This window comes from Zootoca vivipara, chromosome 17 (assembly GCF_963506605.1).
Source record: "Zootoca vivipara chromosome 17, rZooViv1.1, whole genome shotgun sequence".
In the NCBI taxonomy this organism is placed as follows: Eukaryota; Metazoa; Chordata; class Lepidosauria; order Squamata; family Lacertidae; genus Zootoca; species Zootoca vivipara.
In genome coordinates, this window is record NC_083292.1 from 41,983,517 (window position 1) to 42,003,405 (window position 19,889).

General features: G+C 52.3%; 1 protein-coding gene across 1 annotated transcript; it reads right to left on the reverse strand.

Moving 5' to 3' along the window:
* Positions 1–1,681: 1,681 nt before the first annotated feature.
* On the reverse strand, positions 1,682–19,787 carry HDGF (heparin binding growth factor). Its single transcript, XM_035135912.2, has 6 exons — positions 19,391–19,787; positions 4,099–4,175; positions 3,175–3,313; positions 2,725–2,907; positions 2,202–2,485; positions 1,682–2,036 (listed from the first exon to the last, which is right to left on the reverse strand). The coding sequence occupies exons 1-6, from the start codon at positions 19,475–19,477 to the stop codon at positions 2,030–2,032; spliced, it is 777 nt and encodes a 258-aa protein (XP_034991803.1). The 5' UTR covers positions 19,478–19,787; the 3' UTR covers positions 1,682–2,029.
* Positions 19,788–19,889: the final 102 nt, after the last annotated feature.

Below are 19,889 nucleotides of genomic sequence, written 5' to 3' on the forward strand. Positions count from 1 at the left end.
TACCGTATTTGAATGACGTTCTTTCACCTGTCCAGAGTCCTCAAACATTCAGATTCCTTGGATGACCCCACTACAGTCTAGCATCAGGGGACAGCTACACGTTTCCTGCATTGCAGGGGGTTGGACTAGAATCCTCAGGGTTCCTTCTGACTCTACAGCTGTAGGATTCTATGATTACAAGGTAGACAAACCTCTCTCCATCCCCACAAACATTTGGGCTGCCCTTGGCTGAACGCCTCCCTGCTCTACGAGATGCCTTTGAGATGCAGGAAGCAGAACCAGAACTAGTGCTTTGCAGGATTGTTCATGGGGTCCTTCTGGATTAACAAAATGTCTGTCGGGGGTGGAATCTGAGACAGGTTTGCCCCCCCCTCCATGGATGCCCACCTCACCCTGTCAAGTGCCACTCAGCTTGGCTCAGTTAGCAGCGACTGAAGAGCACAGGACACGCCCAATAGCTTCCGCTTCAATCGTCTTCCCCCTTTAGGTGATTTTCAAACATAAGGAGGGCCTGACTGCTGGATCAGGCCAAAAGGGACCCATCTAGACCAGCATCCTGTTCTCACAGGGGCCAAGCCTATTCTGGGGAAACCACAAGCAGGATCCAAGCACAAGAGCAATTCTCCCCTCCTGTGGCTTCCAGCAACCGGCATTCAGAAGCACGGCGGCCTCTGATCGTGAAGAGCAGAGCACAGCCATCATTGCTAGTAGCCATCGATATCCCTCTCCTCCTCCATGAATTTGCCCAACCCTCTTTTAAAACCATTCAGGTTGGCGGCCATCGGAGCCTCCTGTGGGAAGGAGGTCCAAAGTTTTATCTAGGCCTGACTTTTGACTGTCCTATCTCCCAACATCCATCTTTTCTCTGTCCCCTTTCTCTGTGCCACATGCAATTTTATAAACTTCTATCATGTCGCCTCTTCGCCTTTTCTCTAAACCAGGCATGTCCAAAGTCTGTTTTGGGGGCCTAATCCAGCCCGCCAGCTGGTTTAATCCGGCCCCTGTGGCAGTTTATTTCCTGGGGTAAAATCCTAAAAAAAACTCAACAACCTCAACCCTAATAAAAACTCCACAACTTCAATCCTAATAAAAGCTCAACAACTTCGGCGTAAAATCCGAAAAAAGCTCAACAACTATGGTTGGCCCTTTGTTTGGCCCTTACGGCCCTTCACTTCATCAAATCTGGCCCTCTTTGAAAAAAGTCTGGACACCACTGTAACTAAAAAGTCCCAAAGGGTGCAACCTTTCCTCATGGAAGTCACTCCACCCCCTTGATCCTTTCGGGTGCCCTTGGCTGAATCTTCCCCACCTTCCTTTTCCTTGCAGGGGGATGGCTCCAAAGCACCACAAAACAAGGTATTTGAAAGAAAAAAAGGCCAGCCAGCAATTGCTGCACTTGCCTAGAGCCTCCCAGGAGCCCCTTTTGGCCAGTGGGGGTGTGTCCTCTGGGGGACGTTGGCAGGCAGTCCCTGCGAAGCAGACGTCAGCCACCTGTGTTGAGGCAACCTGGGGAGGGGGATGCAGATGGCAACATCGGAGGCTCATTTCATGGGGTTGAGGGTGAGGCCTTTCACGCCCAAATGCCCTTTATTCCACCCCCACCCTGTTTTGAGAAGGTGCAAAGGACCAGCCCCCCCCCAATTTCACCACAGAGCGCCAGGAAGCAAATCCAAAACCATGGTTGTTTTTTTAAAAAGGCATTCAACTGCTTTTATTTCAAAGTGGCTGACCAGCATTTCCCAACCCCCTAGAAAGGACTAACTCAAAGCGCGGGACCCGCAAAATGGCGGGGCCAGGAGAGGAGAGGAGAGGGAGAGAGAGAGATGGAGGGAGGGAGAGAGAGAGATGGAGGGAGGCAGCTGGGCAGAGCAATTTCCTTCCGCTTCCTTCCGCTGAAATGTGGCTCCTGACCCCCCTCCCCACGAGTGGCACAGGCAGCGGGTCGGAGTCTGGTTCTGAGCACCCAGGGAAACCGCCAGCAGGCCGGGATCGGGTCCGGAGAAGGAGAAGAGCAGGTCGGGTCGGCCGGCTACAGGCTACGAGAGAGCAGAGGGGGAACATTGCAGTGGGCTGGGCTGGGTGACCCCTGGGGGTCCCTCCCCCCTCTAGGATCCTTCCTTCTCCTGACCCCTGGGCACTAGCAGAAGCCAGGCTGCCTCCGGGTCAGGGAGCCCTCCCCCCTCCTGTTCCCCTGCCCTCACCTCTCCTTGTGGTCTCTGCTGGCCTCCTCCTCTTCCTCGTCCTCATCCTCTTCCTCCTCGTCCTCTTCCTCGGAGGCTTCCTCCTTCCCCTCGCCTCCTGCCGGCGCGACAGCACCTCGGCTGCTGTTCTCCTCCTTTTCCCCGCCGTCCGGGAGGAGGCTGCTGGGCTGCTGCTTCTTGGGCTTCTCCGGCTCCTTGGGGGCGTCTCCCTCACAGCCCTTGGGCTTCTCCCCCCCAGCGCCCTCCTGGTCCTCGCTCTCCTTGGCACGCTTTGGGGAAGAGTCCTGCAAGGCAGACAGAGGGGTCAGGGAGGTTCAGCCCCCCCAACACCCACACGTCTCCCCCAGCACTTCTGTGCAGCTCAAGAGCTGTGCTGCTTCTTGCGCTGCAAGGGTTGGGCTAGATGGCCCCAGGGGTCCCTTCCGACACTACGGTGCCCTCACTTGTAACCCTTTGCACCCCAGCCGGCCGCTGTGAGAGGGCTATGTGTTGGAGGGGTGGGCTCGTCCCCCTGTCTGCCTACCTCCAGGAGGGCCCCCTCTGCTTTCCTCTTGCTCCCAGCCTTCTCGTTCTTCTCCTTGGACTGCTCGTCAATCACCAGGTTCCCCTCCTCATCGCTGCTCCCTTCGGGGGTCTCCTTCTTCTGCCCTGCTTCCGGCTCCCGCTCGGCCCCCGCGTCCTCCGTGGGGCCCTTTTTCTGGGTCGGCTGCGGAGGAAGCGGCAGAAAGCACACACTCAGCCTTAGTTTCCCCACTGGGACTGGAACCACGGAACGAGGCCTCCCATCTCTGGGGCCTCAGAGGCCGGGAAGCCAGCCCCACAGAAGGAGCAGCAGGCCCTGGCTACACCCCACACTTAAGGCACATGGGAATCCCAGGCACTGTCATGTGTTTGGGCCACTGGGAATTTCAGCTCTGTTGGGCGGAGGAACTAATCTTGAGGGTTTTTTGAGGCGTGGCTCCCCACAGCGCACCTGATAGCCGGATGCCTTGACGGTGGGGTTGTTCTCTATCTCCCAGAGGCCTTCGCTGAAGCCTTTCCGCTTGTTGGCCTTCCCAAATTTCCCCTTGCACTCTTCATACGGGAAGAGGTCTTTGGGTCCCAGAAACGCCCTAGGTGGAGAGATAGAGAAGCCGCAAGTCATACACACAAACAAGGGCCGTAGGCTGGTCCAGACTGGCCCCTGAAAACCCCACTGGAGAAGCCTATATGCATGCTAGGCCCCGCTCTAAGTTTCTTTAATTTATGTGTTTCTTTGAAGCATCTGTATGGCCTGCTCCGCAGCCAAAAAATACTCCCAGAGCGGAACAAGGCAGTCCCTGCCTGAACAGGCTTACAGTAAAAGAAAAGGACATGACACACAAGGGAAATGGGATAGGGAGGGAGGAGGAAAACTCAAAACACACGCAGCAATTTTTAAACAGTTGTTTCTTTGATGTGGTTAGGTCTGTTCAGACTGGAAAAGAGCAGAACAAGAGGTGACATGATGGTCAGCTAATATCTGAAGGGCCATCCCATGAAGCCAGCCTGTTTTCTGCTGCTCCAGAGGGCAGAACCTGAATCCGTGGCCCTTGGGGTCCCTTCCAACTCTACAATTCTGATAGGCTTTCAACCTTTTGTCTTACAGCCCTGGCCAGGGGGTGGTGGTGGTGGAATGCCTAAAAAAACAAACTTAAATATCAAGTATTAGCACGCTGGCTCAATATTCAGAATTTCCCAGTGGCAATCATATGCAGCCATTCTCCCATGACACCCCCATGCTGGACCCCAGCCCCAAATCACACAGGAAGGAGCAGCTCCCAAGTCTGATATCCACACACACACACATGCAGCTCTGTTCAGGTGCAGAAGCAAATCCCCCTCGCAAAGGAAAAACTGGCTCCTTCCTTCTACTCACGTTTCATGGGTCCCGAAGAAAAAGACCTGGTACTTGTTGGAAGCCGATTTCACAGCGGACTCTGGCATCTCATCAATCTGGACAGAGAGGAAAAGGAACAAGAAGTTTTTTGGAGTCACAGAATCGTGGAGTCGGAAGGGACCCACAGTTCCCCCTTCCTGCATGGCAGGAATCAGGTTATCCTCTAGTTCCAGATGGGCCAGGCTTGTCCCATCCAGATGGGCCAGGCTTGTCCCAGGAAAACAATGCTTCCACTTTATATGTAACAAAATCATACAAAAGGGTTCTGCAGGTTCTAGTCTGCATTGAAATCTCAAAGTATTTCCTAATTTTATCCACGATAGCTCTGCAATGGGGCTATGCGCCCAATGTCAGATTTTGGGACTAAGGTTGCAATGACTATTTGAGCTGCTGAGATCACAGGTAAGGCCACTTCTTTTGGCAATATACCTCTGCTGCTATCATCAAAAAGATGGAGGCGCATTAAGTCCAGAGGGGAGTCAGAGCTCAACTGTATCGGGTGTGGGGGGGTGGGAAAAGCTGGGCAGACGTAGCATCCCATGAACTGCAAGAGATTTGGAGAGGACAGGTGCCTGGTGTGCAGAAGGTGGGATTATCTCCCAACTGGGAGGCAGCTCTAAATGGGGGCAAAGCCACAGAGAGCTACAGACCGCGATAGAGCCTTTGGGCTCAGAGGCAGTCTATCACAGAGGACCACTGGAAAAAGAAAGGAAAGCAGCAAGCGGGTGGGGAGGGGACTTTGCATCCTCCATGAGGGCTCTGAATTAAGCCGACTGGCCACTGGGGGCACCAGGACATTCTCCACCCCCCCAGGTCTGATCCAGAGGGGTGGGGGAAATAAATATATTTTGGGGATTTAAAAAAATAAGTTATGTTGCTCCGTGTGATCCTTTTGCATTTTTTAATGTATTCCGGCATTTTATGTATTGCAACTTGCTGTTATTTTTTATCAGCTATAGTTTTATTAATGATTTGTTCCAACTCTTCTCTATTATTAATCACTGATCTTTTTGAGTTAATCTGATTGTGTATTACTATATTTCAAATGGATTATTGGACATTAATTCAAAGGACCACATAACTGCAGAGCTGGAAGGGACCCCACAGGTCATCTACTCCAACCTCCTGCAAGGCCGGAATCTCAACTGTTTAAGTTGCTTAAAGTCATATTTTCATATTATGACTTTTTGACATTGGATTGGATCATTGTAAGATATGTGACTTTTATTGCATGTGCTGTTGTTTCTTCGGATTGCAAACCGCCTCAGGTGTGGCAATAGAGGAAGATGGTAGACAAGGTAACACTGAATGTTGAAAGGAAAAGCCCAGCAGTTGGGTTCTGTTTAAAAGGCCCCGTCTTACAGGTTGCTTTTGGGGCAGGGGGATGGTGGTGAGGGCCAGCCTCCCGGGTGCTAGGGAACACACACAGGGAGGGGGGGGCACTGATCTGGCAGGCAGCCACTCTTATTTTCGGCACAGGGCCAGGATTGCAAGGGGACAAGGGCTCCCTGCCCCTGCCCCCTTCTGGCCAATGGTAAGCTCCTGTCTAGACTGCCTCACCAATTTAGCTCAGCAGATTCTGCAGCTGGGGGGGGGGAGACAGGGATTGGGGGGGCGGCAGGGAGGAACAATGGCCAGGCGGCAACCAGTCCCTGCAGATGGGAGGAGAGGAGTACTTCCAAATTCCCGCTGGATTTTCTTCTCTGCCTAACAAAGGCCATCCAACTCCCTCTCTCCCATGTGATTTTGGCCCTGCAAAGCCACCTGCTGGCCTGGGGCCGCTCTGATCTCCACAGCTGGCCCCCAGGGGCTCCTTTTGCCACCTCCAAATGGACAGGATTTGCACCCAACCATCCCATCACCCCCAGCCAACAGCCAGGGACTTCTGCAAGCAAAGCAGCTGCCCTACAGGCTCTCACCCTAAACACAAAAGCAATATTCTAGTCCTCATTATCCCAAGTGAATGACCGGCTTCTGCACAGGAGGGCAGGGGAAGAGGATGCTGGACTTAGTGGGCCATTGATCTGATCCTGAAGGTTCTTTTTTTAAAAAAATAATTTTTATTGGTTTTACAAAATAAACATAGGAGACACAAATCAAATTCATTCCACCCTCTTCCACCCCCCCACGAGCCCCCTCCTGCCACGAGAAGGTCCCATGCCGGGCGGATAGTTGGAGGTGTTCCATTTTTGTAGTTGGGGTTTATCCCCCTCCCCCTCCTCCAGAGTCCTCTTCTGCCACCAGTGGGCCCCGAGTTACGAGGCAAGACGGAAAAGAGTATCCACCCCCCCTATCTATCCATACGTCTCTACTAGAAAAAAAGAAAACAGAAAAAAGCCCTCCCATCCCTCCCTCCCCCACCCTAAAAAAGAAAAATAATCCCCCCTGCCAAAAAAGCAAAAATAAAAACTAAAAAAGAAGAAGAAAAAGCATAGATAAATAGATAGATAGATAGATATAGATATATCTATTCATTCTTCATAAACATTTTTATATATTGGCCTCCCCTACCTCCCCCCTTCCAGATTTGCATTTTAAAATCTCAATTAGGCAGTTTTCTATTCATATTCCCCCTTCTATTTCCCTATTTCCCAATCTTATTTTTAACATGTTATCCATTTTTTCCTTACTGAGTTCTCTTTTAATATTATTTCATCCCGATGGGTCTCTAGGGGCAAGGGAGGTTCCGAAACAATTCTTTTTCCAATTGTGCTCCCTCCCCCCCACCCCAGGGACACCCCCCCCATCCTGAAGGTTCTTATGTTTGTAGGGAACCTCCAGGTCCAGAGGCAGTCTATCTTGACTCGTAGGTTCTTAGGGGTACTGGAAATCAGGATGGTTGGCTCAATGGGCCCCTATGATGGCCTGCCTGAGGCCTCACAGGGGCATTTGGCCGACCCGCATCTGAAGGAGGGGAGGCAGGAGTCTTCCTCTGACCCAGATGGGTGCTTCTTAAAGGGGGGGGGGTCATGATGCTTAAAAGCAAACATTAACTAAAGCAGGGGTGAATGGGCAGATCCCCAAAGGCCAACAAAGCACTTGGGAGAAACACACACACACACACAGTGCATGATTTGTGGCCTCTGTCTGCCCCTCTCAGGTCCTCAATGCTCCCTCCAGGCACCTGTCATGGATGCTTCAGCTGCCATCCCTGCACTGCAGGGGGTTGGACTAGATGATCCTTTGGGGTCCCTCCCAACCCTACAGTTATGCTGGCAGCCCGGCTTGAGAAATGCCCCTCCCCTCCATATGGGCCTCTCTCTTGCCCAGAGAACAGGCTCCTCCCCCCTTGCTTCTTCCTCATGGACACCCCCTACCCCAATCTGGTGATTGTTAAAAAGAAAAAAGGTTGGAGAGAGACAAAAGGCTTAATCCTGCTCCCAGGTCCCCTGAGCTGTTTCTGAGCTGCAGGAAGAGGCAGGTGCTGCTTCTCCTGGGGGAGGAGGAAGGTGTGGAGGGAAACCCAATACCCCCCCCAACCACAAAGGGGAACAAAGGAGGCTCTCAGAGGGAAGGAGGCAGGTGGGCTGCCAAGAGGAGGAAGAGGAAGAGGCCCAGTGCCTCCAAAGGGCAGGGGGGGTGCAGCCCCCATCCTCAGAATCCAGCAAGAGCCCTGCAGCAGGATCTGGCCAAAGGGGGCCCATCTCTCCCACTGGCCCAATGCCCATAAGAACCTAGGAGTCTAGATCAGGGGTGCCCAAACTAAGGCCCGGGGCCCGGATGCGGCCCAATCGGCTTCTCAATCCGGCCTGCGGATGGTCTGGGAATCAGCATGTTTTTACATGAGTAGAATGTGTCCTTTTATTTAAAATGCATCTCTGGGTTATTTGTGGGGCACAGAAATTCGTTCATATTTTTTTCCAAAATACAGTCTGGCCCCCCTGCTGAAAAAGTTTGCTGACCCCTGGTCTAGATAGACTGCCTCTGGATCTGGAGGCTCCATCAGAACAGGCTGCAGTTGTGTCAGGCCAATGTCTCCTGCAAGAGGCAGCAGTGATGGCTGCCAACCTGGATGGCTTTAAAAGAGGATGAGAAAAATTCACGGGCTCTTGCGGGGGGGGGGCTTCCCTTTAGACCCTCTGGTCAGTCTCTGTGAGGAGAAGAGGCTGTGCCAGACGGGCCGGGTCCTCTTAGGGCTGATCCAGCAGCCAGGCTCCCCTTCTGTTCCTATGGACCTTCCAAGTCCAGAGGCAGTCTATCTGGATTCCTTGGTTCGGAGGGGTGTTTGACCATTGGGAGAAGAGGAGGCTGGAGCAGAGGGGCCTCTGGCCTGATCCAGCAGGCTCTCCTATTGGCCCTGCCCTGCCAGCCTGACTCATGGTGGTGGAGGAGGAGGAGGGGCCGCCGCCACCCTTGCTGAGTCACCGCCAGGAGGCCCCTTCCTGCCTCTCAGCCTCGCTTGGGTTTCCTCAGAGGGAGGGAGGTGGCCACAAGGACCCCAGAGAGTGCCCTTTGTCCCACCTGGGGATCTGGCCAATGGGGCTGGCCTCATTCACCCTTCAGCCATTATCACTAGGGTGGGAGGAGAGGGAGAGGCTGCCACTGAAGGTCAACAATGCCTCCTTCTGCCCCAGAGCAGCTGTTTGGCATGCAGAAGGTTGCAGGTTCCCTCTCCGCAGGCAACATCTCCAGGTAGGGCTGGGAATGCCTCCCCCAACCCAAATCCCTCTAGTGAGCAGCTGCTGCCGGCCAGTGCCGACAATACTGAGCGAGACAGACCCGGAGGCAGCTCCCGGTGTTTGGAACCATGAGGACTGGGACCTTAACTGTGTTTCCAGAGGGAAGGCCACAGATCAGCGGGGGAGCAGACTGCGTGCCCTGGGAAGGGTCCCGGGTTCAATCCCTGATGCCTCCAAATGGAGATGGGGAAAGGCACCCCCTGTCCCACACAGACAGATGAGCAAAGGGGCTTCTGGACCCTCAAGAGCAGTCATGGAGGGCTGAAGATCCCCAGCAGGGCCTATGCAAAGGGACTGGGCACCCACAGCGCCAGCACCTGCCAAGGCCTGGGAAGCCTCACCCACCCCTGAGAGCAAAGGAGCAGGTGCAAAGGTTGGCTGGAATCTGCGGCTGGGTGCAAAGACGGACCTCGCCCAGGCAGGAGTCCTTTCTAAGAAGAGCCTGCTGGAGCAGCCCAAAGGGGGCCCATCTAGTCCAGCCTCCCAAACCAGCCAGAACCTAGGGATCCAGAAAGACTGTCTCTGGACCCGGAGGCTCCATATAAAATGAAGAAGAACCTGGTTCCTCTTCTCACAGGGGCTGACAAGCAGGATCTGAGCACAAAAACCTAGCCTTCAATAGCCCTCTCCTCCTCCCAGAATTTGTCCAGTCCTCTTATAAAACCACCCATGTGGGTGACCATCCCTGCCTCCTGTGGGACGGAGTTCCAAAGTTTAACTCTTTGTGTGAAGGACTTTCTCTTCTCGGCCTCTCTTTGGCTTGACAGGGGAGGGAGGGGAGCCCAGCCAGAGGGCAGAGGGCCAGAGCAAAGCAAAGCAGGCCTCTGCCCTCTGCCCCCCTGGCACTGGCCCCACATTAACACACGCATGCAAGCACACACAGGCCAGGCACCTCTGCCAGGAGGCTGCGCCAGAGGCAGACTCAGCCTGGCAGCAGCAGAAGGAGGCCCATCTTCCAGCACAAATCCAGCTCGGTCCCCCAGGCCTGGCTTTGCCCTGCCAGCCCCATGCCTCTCCACCTGGGGCTTGCCCACTGTGGGGCAACAATGCAGCCAGGCAGAAGGGGGGGTTCCCCCTCCCAAACACTCTTTTCCACCTGAGGTTTTTTGGGGAGCGTGATCAGCATTATCTGGAAAGGGATGGTGTGTGTGTGAGAGAGAGCGAGAGAGAGAGACAGTCTAACAAATCTGTGCAGGTGAGAGGACACCCAAAGGAACACCTGTAACCCGCCCCCCCGGTCTCTGGTGGGTGGCGGGCAATGGAGATGACCATCTGGGCCAACAGGAAAGGCCGGCTAGGAAACAGGTTTCCCTGGCTGGGGGGGGGGGGCAGAGCCTGATTGCAACAGGGCAGGTCAGCAGGCAGGGGCCTTCAAGATGGCCAGCGTGGGGGTGTGGAATGGGTACCGCAGCAGAAAGGGGTGGGTGGGCAAATTGGGGGCCGGAGAAGGCCCTTTCCCCACTCCCTGGTTGATCCCAAATGCAACCAGACCGGACCCTGGATTAACCCAAATAGTAGAGTTGAAAGGGACCTCAAAGGGTCAACTGGTCCAACCCCCTGCAAAGATGAAGCCCGTGTCACTCCTCAAGCATAGAGCCTGGGCACAGGGGAGAGGGAGTTGCTTTCCTTTGCTCTTTGCAAAGGGAGCAGCCTGGAACAGAGGGACTAGTTCTGCCTACTGCTCCAGCTGGGAGCCAAGCCTGGAAACCAAGCCTGGGAACTGGGGTGGGGGGTGGGGGGAGAGCCAGCCTGGCAAGGCGGGTGCCAGGAGGCCCAGGCCATCTCCAGAAACCACTAGCCACCTTTCCAAGTCACAAGAGGGGAAAACAAGCCCTATTTGTTTTCCACCATCTCATAGGAACCTAAGAGCCCGTTTGCTGGATCAGGCCCAAGGGTGCCCATTTACTCCAGTATCCAACCAGATGCCTATTTCAGAAAACCCACAAGCAGGACCTAAGCACCGGAACCCCCCCCCCTTCCCACGTCTTCCAGCCACTGGCATTCAGCAGCATTGCTGCTTCCGATTGTGGAGGCAGAGCACAGCCATCCTGGCTAGTAGCCCTCCATGGCCCTCTCCCTCCTGCATAAATTTGTCCAACTCTCTATTAAAGCCACCCAGGTTGGTGGCCATCTACACCTCCTGTGGGAGGGAGTTCCATAGTTTAACTCTGCACTGCAGCAGTCCTGAATCTTCCAGCATTCAGCTTCAGTGAACTGCCCCTGCCCTCAAACAAACCCACCCAAGGCTGTTATTTTATTCATTTTAATAATCAAGCTACTTACAAACTACCCTTTATCAACGGATATCAGAACAGTGAGCAATAAGTATCACCAGAAGTGACCCTATAATAGAAAACAGTCCCAAAACTTCATTAAATGGGTAAATGGATCCATTTACAATGCCTGGGCAATGAGAAATGGGTTTTGCCCTGATGCCCAAAGCCTTGCAAGGTTTCCCTGGCCCTGCATGGTTGGATCCTGCCCCTGATGTGGCACCAGTTCCAATCCTGCCCCCCCCTGCAGACCCACATGTAACTTCTTCCTTCCACTGAATAAATCCTTTTTATTTCAACATGGTTTAACATTCACTGCATTTATATCACTAGGTTGTTCTGCTTCATTTCTTATTAAACTTTGCTTGATTTTGACCGCCTTGTTTATTCCCTTCTTAACCCAACTTTGGGTATTTTAACAAGACATAAAATAATAGCAGTAACATCCATTTTATTTCCTCTCAATCTCTCCAGGTCTTCTGCATTTTCTGCTTTGGATTGTAAGCCATTTGAGGACAGGGACCTGCCCAGTTTTGAAACTCTGCAAATTGTAAACTGAACAGCTCTAATATAGGTGAAATAGGGAAGGCGATGTTAGGTCATCTCCCCATGGAGTTCAGCTCTATAAATTGCATCCTTTTGCTAAGAAACCCTCCAAACAGGTTGATTCGCTCAGCATTGAAACAATGAACATTTTTGAGCTGCCTAAATGGAGACAGTTAAATCAGGTCTGCTGGGTCAAGCTTCTGTGCTCATTTAAAACTTCTGATGGGTTTTTAAATAGACTGTAATTGTTTGGGCTGGTAATGTAAGATGGCCAAGTGTTATAAATGAACAAAATGTATCAAGCACATAGAAAATAGCAGATACAATTGCATCAGGAGGATGCACACGCTAAGTGGGGGCCAGGGAGATCCTCCAGGCCCTGTGGGGCATGAAGCCAAGCCAGGCCAGGGGTCCTGCTCTGCTGGCCTCCATGGGGTGGGGGCCCAGAGGACCCTTTGATGTGCTGAAACAGGAGCACCTCTTGCAGAGACAGCAGGGACCATCTGTGCGGTGGAGGTGGAGGACAGAGCCACCCATCCCCTGATCCCTCCCCTCCCCTCCCCCCAAACCGCAAGGCTTTCCTGGCTCCCTCTTGGGAGAGGAGAGGAGAGGCCTCCTTCCCCCTCCCGCTCCCCTTCTCCTCCAACCGCCAGGCCACAGCAAGGAAGGAAGAAAAGAGGCGGCAGCAGAAGAGAGCCAGGCTGCTTCTGTTTTGTTTTGCAAGAGCGGCAGTGACAAAAGGCAGCCATTCCCAGGCCCTGTGGCAGCAGGGTTTCGAGCAAACGCGGCTGCCGGGTGCAGGCAGAGGCAAAAATGGCTGCACACCAAGGGAAGCCAGCCTGGAGGAGGAAGTTTTCGCTAGGTGCCCATAACTCCCTTGCTTCCACGCCTGGCCCGTCGCAGCAAATCAAGCCATGAGCCTGAGAAGGTTCCCTGGCAAATTAAAAGGCCTGGCAGACGCTGCCATGGGGCATGCCACACTTGTGGCAGCTCCCAGCTCCCTTTGGAGCAGAGGGAGCTGGGTGTCTGATGTGGGGAAACCCAGGCCCCATGGAACGAAACATGGGGGAAAGCACCACCCCAGGAATGGGGGGGGGGGCTCAGGACCCCCATGGCCAGCTGCAGCAGCCCCATGGAATGGTGCATTAAAAAAACCAAACCAGGCTTTTCTGAAGTTTAAGCCAGATTATTTTAGAAGTGGAGCTACATTAGCACAAACCTATTATGCATGTCTACTTAAAAGAAGTCTCTCTTAATTCAGTGGGGCTTACCCCCAGGTAAGTGGCTTTGGGTATAGGATTGCAACCTCAATGCTCCTTAACAACCTGGTTTGAAATACCTGAACGCAAAAGAAACACATTTAGGTCATAGCTCATTTCACCTCTCTTGCGTTTCCCGACTAGCTCATTTACTGTTTATCTTTATGTAATGTTTAATCGGTATAACATATAAAAGGAACAGGAGCTTGTCAGTGTAGCCAGAATCTGTGGCCACCTTTCAAGCACAGTGCAGACCCTTTTTCCTCTGTAAGAGAGTGAATCAGCAGCAAAGATGAGACTCTTGAGGTCTAGCATCATCAATATGACACAAGTGGCCGTCTATTATTCTATTTGTTCATATCGCCTTATGCCAAACTAACAGCATGACCATCTACTTTCCTTATCGTGGAGAAACACTCCTCTGCCCAGGACCTACCAGCCACCGTCACTTTTGGAAAGTTCTTGGCACTTCGCCTTCAAGGAAGTGATCTTGCTTAGAATCATAGAATGGAAGAGTTGGAAGGGGCCCCTGAGGGTTATCTAGCCCAACCTCCTGCAACATGCAGTTTCCCATCCAATGTGAAACCATATTGGACCTTCCTTAGTGTCCTTGTATGCAGCAGCTCCCCTAAGCAGATACAAGTTCTGTGATCATATGGGGTTGGACTAGATGATCCTCGGGGTCCCTTTCAACCCTACGATTCTATTAAATTTTGCAGTGCAAAACCTTTGTTGGCTCCGATGCTGGAGAGGTTCTAGAATAGATTATGCTCCTGGGTAGCATTCAAGGTTCAGTTGGGTTGCAAACAAGATACCCAGTTGATGTGCATGCTTCCATTCCAGAACATATACCTATATTAGAGTGGAAAACTGGAAAGTTTATTTGATCCAGGGATTTAAAAAGTGATGCCTTTGGAAGATGGAGAAACACTGAATTAAAATTCAAGGTTCAGTTGGGTTGCAAACAAGATACCCAGTTGATGTGCATGCTTCCATTCCAGAACATATACCTATATTAGAATGGAAAACTGGAAAGTTTATTTGATCCAGGGATTTAAAAAGTGATGCCTTTGGAAGATGGAGAAACACTGAATTAAAATTGCAAACAGCCCTGATGTAAAACATCCCACCCTGATCATTGGAATTAAACACCTATGAAAATGAAAATAAGTTCCTGGGGGAAAGCTCAGCACTGGGGCATATACCCTGCAGGCAAAGGGTGCCAGCTGCGACTCCTGGCATCACCAGGAAGGGCTGGGGAAGCCTGCCACTCAAAGACCCCAAAGAACATCTGCCAGTCAGTCAGATGAATGGCCCAAGTCAGTATAAGGCAGCTTCTCATGCTCCTCCCTAAATTGGCCCTTTATCCGAACACCCCCAGATGATGCTGAACTCCAACTCCCGTGGGACCCAGTCAGGATTGGCCCAAATGCTGAGGGACTGTGAGTATTGGAACCCGTTGTGCAATATCTAGAGAGCTCCAGGACAGCCACCCCCATCACAAAGTTTTAGGCTAGAAAGGTCTATTCCACTCTCTGTATAGGAAGCTACCTTATACAGGCTGCTGGTCCATCTAACTCAGTACTGCTTATACTGACTGGCAGCAGCTCACCAGGGCTTCAGGCATGGGTCTCTCCCAGTCCTCCCTGGAGATGCTTAGGATTGAACCAGGACTGCTTGGCATGCAAAGTAGGTGCTCCAAGCATCGAGCTGCGACAACTCAGATATATAAGCGAGGAGGCAAACGGCTCCTTAAACCAGGTTTACAGTCGCCAAAATGGAATGTCTAGTTGCCATTTTGGGGCCAGATGGCTGGTTTCCAAAATTTGTTCCTATTGTGCAGATAAAATATAACAGACAGAATTCTACAGGATGTGTTGTTAGTGTGTGAAAACAGGAAAGGCCCAAGGATCCTCAGATGGTGAGAGTGTCAGGTGCCATCCTGATATCCAGGCATCTTCACTTGGTCACAAGTGGCCAACAGCCAGGTGCAAAAGGTGCCTGGCGAATTCTGAATGCTGAGCTGTATCCCTTCTGCAAGAGGAAGATTCTAGTCCTCATGATTTCCCACAAAAGTCTGGTTTAGTCAGGCATTGGGGCATCTAGTTCAGTCCTGTCCACATCAGGGACAGTGCTCCCATCATCCCTGATGACTGGGCATATGGCACTGGCTGACAGTAGCTCCCTGCGGGATTTGGGCCAGGACATAATGTAATTAACAGCCAACAGCAGAGAAGTTTTGGAGGGGTATACATGGAGGGGTGGGTGTGACAAGGTTTTGGCAACGTTGCTGGAGCTGGAATATTTAATTGATTAAAGGCAGGCACCCCCTATAGCCTCTTAGATGCAGGAGGGGGATCCTAGATTCACAGGCAAAACACACAAAGTTGATGGGCTGTATCCAACTTTAGCCACACAAATATTTACGAAAATATATGCAGATTTCACTGCTCACACCAATGGTCATTCAAGGGCCATGGAGCCTAGTTATAGGCAGGTTTACTCAGAGATAAATACAAAAGTGTTTCTCTCACAGCAATAGACCCATAGAATTGTTTAGTTCAGGGGTAGGCAACCTAAGACCTGGGGGCCGGATGCGGCCCAATCGCCTTCTCAATCCGACATGTTTTTACATGAGTAGAATGTGCCCTTTTATTTAAAATGCATCTCTGGGTTATTTGTGGGACATAGGAATTCGTTCATTTTTTTATTAAAAATATATTCCGGCCCACCACGTGCTCTGAGGGGCGGTGGACCGGCCCATGGCTGAAAAAGGTTGCTGACCCCTGGTTTAGTTGGAAGAGACATGACACAATTAGAAACTCAGATATATAAGCTAGGCAACAAATGGCAACTTAAATCCAGATTGCGTTTGTTGCAATGGAATATCTATTCGCCAGGGGGCTGGACTAAATGACCCTTGGGGTCCCTTCCAATGCTACAATTCTATGAGCTCAACTACATCACTTGATTGTAGCTTCCTCTTACAACAATTCATTGTCCCAGTGTGCAAGGAGGAGGAACGCACACGGTGGAAATGGAAATAACTATTGAGTAAGGCAGAGGTTTTTAAACCTGTCGCCCGGAAATCTCCACATGGGCACAACTGGATCCACACCAGTAGTAAAACGTGCCTGGCTAATTTTGAGCACTGCCTGAGGATCATCTAGTCCAACCCTTTGCAATACAGGAATATGCAGCTATCCCGTACGGGATCCAAACCTGAAACCTTGGCATTATCAGCACCACACCCGAATTTCCCTTTTTCTCATTTTGAGAAAAAAACCAAGCTTGCAGCCCTCATGGTTACAGGAATAAACAGAAATAATTAAACAACTACAGGCGCAACAGGTAAAAACAAGAAGACACACATGTACTTATACAGAGCTTTTTAAAAGGGCTTGACAGACTAAAACCAAACATTATGTCAATAATTCTCTTAACATTCCTGTAAGGTAGGCTGGTATAACTCTGCACTATTACAGATGGAGGGAATGAGAGGTTTAGCTTTTGGCTAATGCTCTTGACCAGCGTTCGAAACTCCCGTTGTTCTAGGTGCCTTCTGTGACAGGGAACTTCATTAACGTGCAGTACCGCGCCTAAGATTTCAGATTAAAACTGCCACGGCTGGAACGAAAGGAGGACCTTTTTCTGCCTCCCCACTTCCAACCACTCCGAGGATTGGAGAAGGGACCCTCATAAGAATATTAGGGGAGGCGGGCAGGGGAGGTATGGCTTTGTTTTTTTGCAGTCTTCAGATGAGGACTAGACCATGTGAAAAATGAACATAATATTTTAGCTGCAGTTCATTCATGGATATAAATTCCACTGTTGCGCCCATAACCTAGGTTTAAGGTGCCATTTAGCTCCTAGCTTTCATATCTCAGTTTCTAATGCTGCTCTTGACCCAATAAACACTACTCTCTCTCTCTCTCTCTCTCTCTCTCTCACACACACACACCCTAGCGTAGGTACTGTATTCTCATTCAAAATGGGGTGACACCCTAGCCAAATCCAACTGCCATAAGCAAAGGGAGTAAAAGGGTCTTTAGAGGCCAATGCAGCAGCTCATATGCTTTTTCTAAAATCATGCAGGGGAACTCTGCAGCAGCACAGGAGGTCTGTGTGAGAGTAAAGTGCTACCCAAAGCAACACAACATCCAACATGGAACAACAGTATTTCTTCTAAAAAGCAACTAACAACTATTATTTTCATAAATAAATAAATAAATAAATAAATAAATAAATAAACAATAAAACACAATGGGAAGGTAGTGTATACAGTACTCTCCTTCCTTGGAGGTTTTTAAATAATAATAATAATAATAATAATAATAATAATAATAATAATAATTATTATTATTAATACTCCACCCATCTGGCTGGGTTTCCCCAGCCACTCTGGGCGGCTTCCAACCGAATATTAAAAACAGTACAGCATCAAACAGTGGGGGTGGGTCCAATGACCCCTAGGGGGCCCTTCCAACTCTACCATTCTATGATCTAACTCAACAAAAAAGGGGGTGCGGGGTTGAAACAAACAACAAGGCCAGCAAAGAAAGTTGTTCAAAGAAAGTCAACTGAAACAAAATGCTCCATGATCTGTTTTCGAGAAGTCTGCAGAGAAGAGGCCCGGTGGACCTCTCTCGAGGGGGATTTCCACAGCCTTGGGGCCATGCCAGAGAAGACCCTGGCTCTGAGTAGAAGCCAGCTCCGCACCAATATAGGATGGAATTTTGGAACAGGGAGATCTGATGTAAATAGTGCGGGTAGAAACTTGGTTCTTTTGGCTGCTGGTGGGAGGAAGCATCTGACCTCTGAAACTGCATTCCTGCGACAGACACATCAGTGTCACCTCTTGCATGCTAGCCTTCCTCATTCACAGCCCAGGGTGGCTAAGAACACCCATAAAAAGAAAAGAAACACCACAGCTTGTAGTAAACGTAGCCTATGACAAATCAGTGGGAATTCAACAGAAAGGGTTGGAATCATAGAACGGTCTGGTTGGAAGGAACCCCAAGGATCATGTAGTTCAGGCATCCCCAAACTGCGGCCCTCCGGATATTTTGGCCTACAACCCCCATGATCCCTAGCTAAGAGGACCAGTAGTCAGGGATGTTGGGAATTGTAGTCCAAAACATCTGGAGGGCTGAAGTTTGGGGATGCCTGATGTAGTTCAACCCCTTCCAATGCAGGAATCTCAACTAAAGCACCCCTGACAGATGGCCGTCCAACCTCGGCTTAGAAACCTCCAAGGAAGAAGATCTCACCACCTCCAGAGGGGGTCTGTCAAACTGTATCCAGTGTTAGTCCTACTCAGAGTTCAACTCACTGAAATGAATGATAGCGACTTAACTTGGGGCTGTTACGGTATTTTCAGAGGGTTTGGACTTAGTTGGGTACAGCCCACCCAACAACGTTCTGGATCAGGAATGGCCAACATGGTGCCCTCCAGACAATGCTGGACTCCAATTCCTATCAGCCCCTGTCTGCCACCACTGAAAATGGTGAGAGATGATGGGAATTGTAGCCCAACAACACCTGGAGGGCATTATGACCAGTGTTTCTCATACTTGGGTCTCCAGATCCTTTTGGACTACAACTCCCACCATCCCTAGCTAGCAGGACCAGTGGTCAGGGATGATGGGAATTGTAGTCCAAAAAACACCTGGAGCCCAAACTCTGGGAAACACTGTTTTAGGTTGAATGTACTAGGCAGCAGCCAGGATTTAGCAAGTGCTGCAGCCACTTGGGTTTCTAAGCAAATAACTGGACGCTTTTCAATCCCAAAGAATTCAGCTCCTCAGTATGCATATTGCTCTAATTGCAAGCAATTACAGTAATTCTACCGAATGAATGACGACAACTAAAGGAAGGGCCTCCCGTTCTCCCCAGAGCAGAAACCGGGCGCAGGTGAGGCGGCCGGGCCCGCGCGGAAGGAAAGGCGGCTGCCTGGAGCAGGCCTCACCTGCGCCTCGTGCTGCAACCTGCCGCCTTGGCTGGGCAGTGCGAAGCTGCTCCCGGGACCCGCCTTGGGAACTCCCGGCCACGAGGGGGCTCGGCTTCGCAGTCACACGCGGAGGCGCCCCGGCGAGGGGGCTGCCCGACTTCCGAGCGTAGCCCCCCTTTCTCCTCTCCCCCATGGAAAAATCTCTGAGCTCGAAGAGCCGCGAGGTGCCCCTCCGCCCGCCCATGGACGCAACCCAAAAAGCCCGCGCGGCGAGGCCGAAGGGACCCCGCCGCCAGGCCCTGGAGGGCGGCTCTGGCTGGCAGCGCCGGCATGGTGTTCATCTGCGGCCCGCCAGGGCGCCCGGCCGCGCGGGACCTGCTGCTTCTCCCGCCGCCGCCGGGCCACGCGGCCTCTTTCCCACCCCCTCGCCGCCTGCCCGAGGCCCGAGGGACGGGGGCGCCCTCGCGGGAGCAGCCGAACCCGCCCGAGGGGCCTGCCCGGCCCCGCGCTGCCTTGGCGGCGCGCTCCGAGGCCCCTTCCCTCCCCCGCCTGCTGGCGCCTTACCCGGGCGGGCCAGTGCGGGTAGCCCTTCATCTTGGCGAAGACCAGGTCGCCGCACTTGTACTCGCGCTGCCGGTTGGAGCGGGACATGGCGCGCCGCGAGGGCCGGCGGGCGGCCTGCCTCTGCCTCCTCTCTGCCTGGCGCCGCCGCCGCCGCGAGCGAGACGGCGAGGAGGGAGAGCGACGCGCCGCCGCCTCCTGCTGCTGCTCCGCCGCCTCCTCCGGCTGCTCCTCCCGGCGGGCGCTGCTCTCCGGGCCGCCGCCGCGCAACAGTTTGGCTGCCAGAGGCGCGCCAAGGGCTCCCCGGGGGCGCTTGTTTGTGTTTGAAAAGCGGTGGCGAGGCTGCCGAGGGAGGCCGGGCTCCGCCTCCTCCGCCTTCGCGCTCGCCGACCAGGCCGCTGCCTTTCCCCACCCCCTGGCCGCAAGGAGGCGGAGGCGCCGCCCGGAGAGGGCGCCCCGAGAGGCGGGCGGAGGAAGGCAGCTCCGCGGGGAACCTCTCCAG

Coding starts and splice junctions, on each gene's coding strand:
- HDGF (XM_035135912.2), bottom strand. CDS start 19,477: ATGTCCCGCTCCAACCGGCAGCGCGAGTACAAGTGCGGCGACCTGGTC. Junction 3,314..4,098: donor TTCTTCGGGACCCATGAAAC/GTGAGTAGAAGG, acceptor CTCTCCACCTAG/GGCGTTTCTGGGACCCAAAG. Junction 2,486..2,724: donor CAGAGGGGGCCCTCCTGGAG/GTAGGCAGACAG, acceptor TCTGCCTTGCAG/GACTCTTCCCCAAAGCGTGC.